The 3,885-nt window shown below is 47.6% G+C and overlaps 1 protein-coding gene across 2 annotated transcripts; it reads left to right on the top strand.

Annotated features, from left to right (window-relative positions):
- Positions 1–924: 924 nt before the first annotated feature.
- On the top strand, positions 925–3,668 carry LOC112605035 (regenerating islet-derived protein 3-alpha). 2 transcript variants are annotated; one of them, XM_025354610.1, is made up of 6 exons: positions 925–951; positions 1,240–1,348; positions 1,892–2,010; positions 2,214–2,351; positions 2,972–3,098; positions 3,377–3,668. In XM_025354610.1, the coding sequence occupies exons 2-6, from the start codon at positions 1,273–1,275 to the stop codon at positions 3,442–3,444; spliced, it is 528 nt and encodes a 175-aa protein (XP_025210395.1). In that variant the 5' UTR covers positions 925–951; positions 1,240–1,272; the 3' UTR covers positions 3,445–3,668. The 2 variants fall into 2 exon arrangements, with proteins under 2 accessions (XP_025210395.1, XP_025210394.1); XM_025354609.1 differs by having other exon boundaries at positions 930–951; positions 1,263–1,348.
- Positions 3,669–3,885: the final 217 nt, after the last annotated feature.

Below are 3,885 nucleotides of genomic sequence, written 5' to 3'. Positions count from 1 at the left end.
TAGGACCACAAGCACACACCACCACAACTGGCTTACATTAAAATATAAATTGTAGAGATAGGGTCTTACTGTGTTGCTCAGGCTGGTCTTGAACTCCTTACCTCAGGTGATCCTCCCACCTCAGCCTCTCAAAGTGCTGGGATTATAGACATGAGCCACTGCACATGGCCAACTGACCTATGATTTTTACACGATGGCTGCTCTTCCCTTCTTTAACCATTATTCATTCTTCTTTGATCCTCATTATTTGACTGTAGTCCTTCTTATGTCTTGTGTTCCTTCATCACCTCTTATTCTATCACATTGTCATTGTCATTCTCCTCTGGGGAAGCTCTTTCTTGCTGAAGACTGGAAAGACAAGTCCACTCACCTGATTTTCTGTAAGATTTGGCTCATCTATTGAGTTGTCAGATAATTCTAAAGTTTCATCAAAATTAGCTACCATATTTGCATAATGGCCCTGAACCCTCACTCCTACTCTTAGCTTCAGTTCCATCTATGCCCTCAACTGTCTATCATACTTATAATTCCTCTACTTAACATCTAACATTTATTTAATCTTATGAGGTGAGGTAATAAGAAATACATAGGTTTGCCTCCAGAAGTGGGTTCTTAAGAAATCCACCAGAGGAACTCCTGTTTCAGATGTCCACATTAGAAGATTTCATATCACATTTGGTGGCACAGGTCTTTGACAAGGAGGATGCAGAGGAAAAAGGAAACTTAACCTCTTCCTAGGGACAGTGTTGGTCTGCCAACAGGAAAGAGGCAACATCTGGGAAAATCCCCAGTCTTTGCCAGGAAGAGTCTCCTCCCCATGCCAATCCCACCCCATGACCCCTGTCCTACCTTCTCATTGTCACTCTTCACTCCAATGTCCCTCCCCCAGATCCTCTTATAAAATCTCACTCTTTCCTGACCAGACAAACCATACCATATCCCACCAGAGAGGTAAGTGGGAGCTGAGAGAAGATGAGACCTGGGGAGGGGCTACTGCACATGATACCGGAGAATGCATGGGAGGGTCCCTTCCTCAGGCAGCATAGGAGCTCTGAGACTCAGCAAGGCTGTCCTGGGAGGACTTGGGGATGGGAGAGTACACAGATTCACAACTCATTCAGAACTGTAGAAGATGATGGATGTGACCAAGATCACTTTAGTCCTAGGGGACTGGAGAAGGAAAAAGACATGAGGCCGTAGTGTATCTTTGTGTTCTCCCACTGACCATGCTTTCTTTAGTGATTCCTGATTGCCTCCTCAAGTCAGACTCCGATGCTGCCTCCCATGGCCCTGCCCAGCGTATCTTGGATGCTGCTTTCCTGCCTCATGCTCCTGTCTCAGGTTCAAGGTGAGATTGCTCTGCTTCTAGCACTGGGTTCCCTATGAATCCTCAGAGCCAAGAAGAGGAGGAAGGCTCCTGTGTGTCACATGGGTAATGACGTAGTGTCTAATGAACCTGCCTGCAGTTCCTGCATCATCCCTCCTTCCTTCAGGTTAACTTGCAGTGGGAGGCTCCACGGTGGTCCACTAACAGTGGAATGAGATGGCTTCCATTTAGTCAGTAGACTCTAATATACACTGGTGAGAAAGTGTGGAGGGTCAGTAATGAGATGCGGGGAGGGACAATGACTGGAGGACCCAGTGTAGAGACAGCCCAGAGTGAGGAGAGTGTTGAAAGGTTGAATAAGGGGAAAGGGTAATAAGAGACTAGATGGTGCCCCATTTGCTAGGGCTATTTTGAGATAAAGAACTTCTGAAGACACAAGGGAAGATGAAGGGGTGTCAGGAATGTGGTCTTCCTCCCCAAGGGCAGGCCTAGATATTCCCCAAGGTCATCTTCCACCTCAACCCCCACTCTTCATTTTACCCTCTCCCTCTTCTTCCACCTCAGGTGAGGAACCCCAGAAGGAACTGCCCTCTGCGCGGATCCGCTGTCCCAAAGGCTCCAAGGCCTATGGCTCCCACTGCTATGCCTTGTTTCTGTCACCAAAATCCTGGACAGATGCAGATGTGAGTGGTTAGATGTGGGGTAGGAGGTGACAGGGGAAAATCCATGCAGGTCTCAGGGGGAGGAGGGTCTCCATTCAGAAGAGTTCATTGGGAATGAGGATGAACACGCTTATCTTTCACATAGTCCTCCTCCCACCTCCCTTTGTCCTGCTCTCCCCCAACGGGTCTCAGGCTCCCTCTCATTCTCTTTGTCTCCCTCAAAGCTGGCCTGCCAGAAACGGCCCTCTGGAAACCTGGTGTCTGTGCTCAGTGCGGCTGAGGGATCCTTCGTGTCCTCCCTGGTGAAGAGCATTAGTAATAGCTACTCATACGTCTGGATTGGGCTCCATGACCCCACACAGGTGCGTGTATATCCTTCCCTCTCAAGGTGCTATTGTTGCCCAGTCCCACTCTCTGTGCCCTGTGCTGCCCAGGAATACTTCAGGGAGCACTGGAGCTCAGATTCTGGGGAATATTTGGGGGAAAGTGAAGGCCATGAAGCATCTGAAGATCGGAGTTCTGTGGAGGTCTCCATCTTTCAGATAAAATCAATCTGCCTTCCTCAGGCTTATTACATAATTCTCATATGAGGCTGCGTTAATAACTCTCTGAGCTTCATGGAGTCTTTGCCTACTGTTCTGAAAGAATCCTTAATGAAGATAGGATCAATTTTTGCCCCCATACAGAACTGACATTACCCTTGAGCTTCACAAGCTAACCACAAATGCTACACCAGTTATTGTTCTGCAAGTAACACATTACCTTGTGTGGTTCCAAGGATCTTGTGTTTATTGGCTGGGATTTTCCAATAGCAATGAGGAGTCAAGGAAGAAGTTCCTAGTGAAGGGCTCACCAGCAGCATCTGGAGTAACAGACCAAATTCCCTCATGCTGGGGAGCAAATCAGGTGTTTCAGTTAAGGGGCCATGCAAGAAGGGCTGCAATGACCATTCCCATCACCTGGTTACTCCTCTACTCTACAGGGCACCGAGCCCAATGGAGATGGATGGGAGTGGAGTAGCAGTGATGTGATGAATTACTTTGCATGGGAGAGAAATCCCTCCACTATCTCAAACCCCGGCCACTGTGCAGGGCTGTCGAGAAACACAGGTAAGAAACAGAGGAGCTGCCTCTTCCCAGTGTTTTCCATCTCATCCCCCATTCCTGGGTCTGACCTTCAGGAAATCTTCCTGAGCTAGAAAATACAATGTCAGTGTGTCTTCTGTCATCTCCTCTCTTCTCTGCTTTCTTTGAATCTCTCTCTTGGATTGGGACACTGGTGAAGGTGAGAGAGAAGCTTTAACTTCTAGGCTAAAACCTGGGATGCCTCTTCATTGGATTCACAAACTTCCTCAGCCCCATTCCATTTATGTCTTCTGTCTCTCCAGCATTTCTGAGGTGGAAAGATTATAACTGTGATGTGAGGTTACCCTATGTCTGCAAGTTCACTGACTAGGGCAGGAGGGAAGTCAGCAGCCTGTGTTTGGTGTGCAACTCATCATGGGCATGAGACCAGTGTGAAGACTCACCCTGGAAGAGAATATTCACTTAATTCCCTCAAACCTGACCACCTCACTCTTATCTTCCTTCTGTTTCTTCCTCCCCACTCTCATTTCAGTCTCTTCATTTTGTCATATGGCCTAAGGCTTTAAAGAGCAATAATAAAATTTTTAGTCTGCACTTGTTTGTCTTGTATGTGCCAGTGTCATAGCCATAGCCTGAGAAGGACAAAGTGGTTGAGGGGAGGAAACTTTGTAGGTCCTCCTTCTTCCCTATTCACCCAGGTCTCTAGGGAAAATGAGGAAATGTGCATCCCTACTAGTGTGTTGTGATGAGGGCGTGGCTCCTGCTCGTGTAGGATTTGTGTTGTGAAGAGATGAGGACATTTCTCTCCCAC

This window comes from Theropithecus gelada, chromosome 13, assembly GCF_003255815.1.
Source record: "Theropithecus gelada isolate Dixy chromosome 13, Tgel_1.0, whole genome shotgun sequence".
NCBI lineage: Eukaryota > Metazoa > Chordata > Mammalia > Primates > Cercopithecidae > Theropithecus > Theropithecus gelada.
Note: the sequence above shows the minus strand (reverse complement) of the source record. Positions and strands in the feature narration are given on the sequence as shown.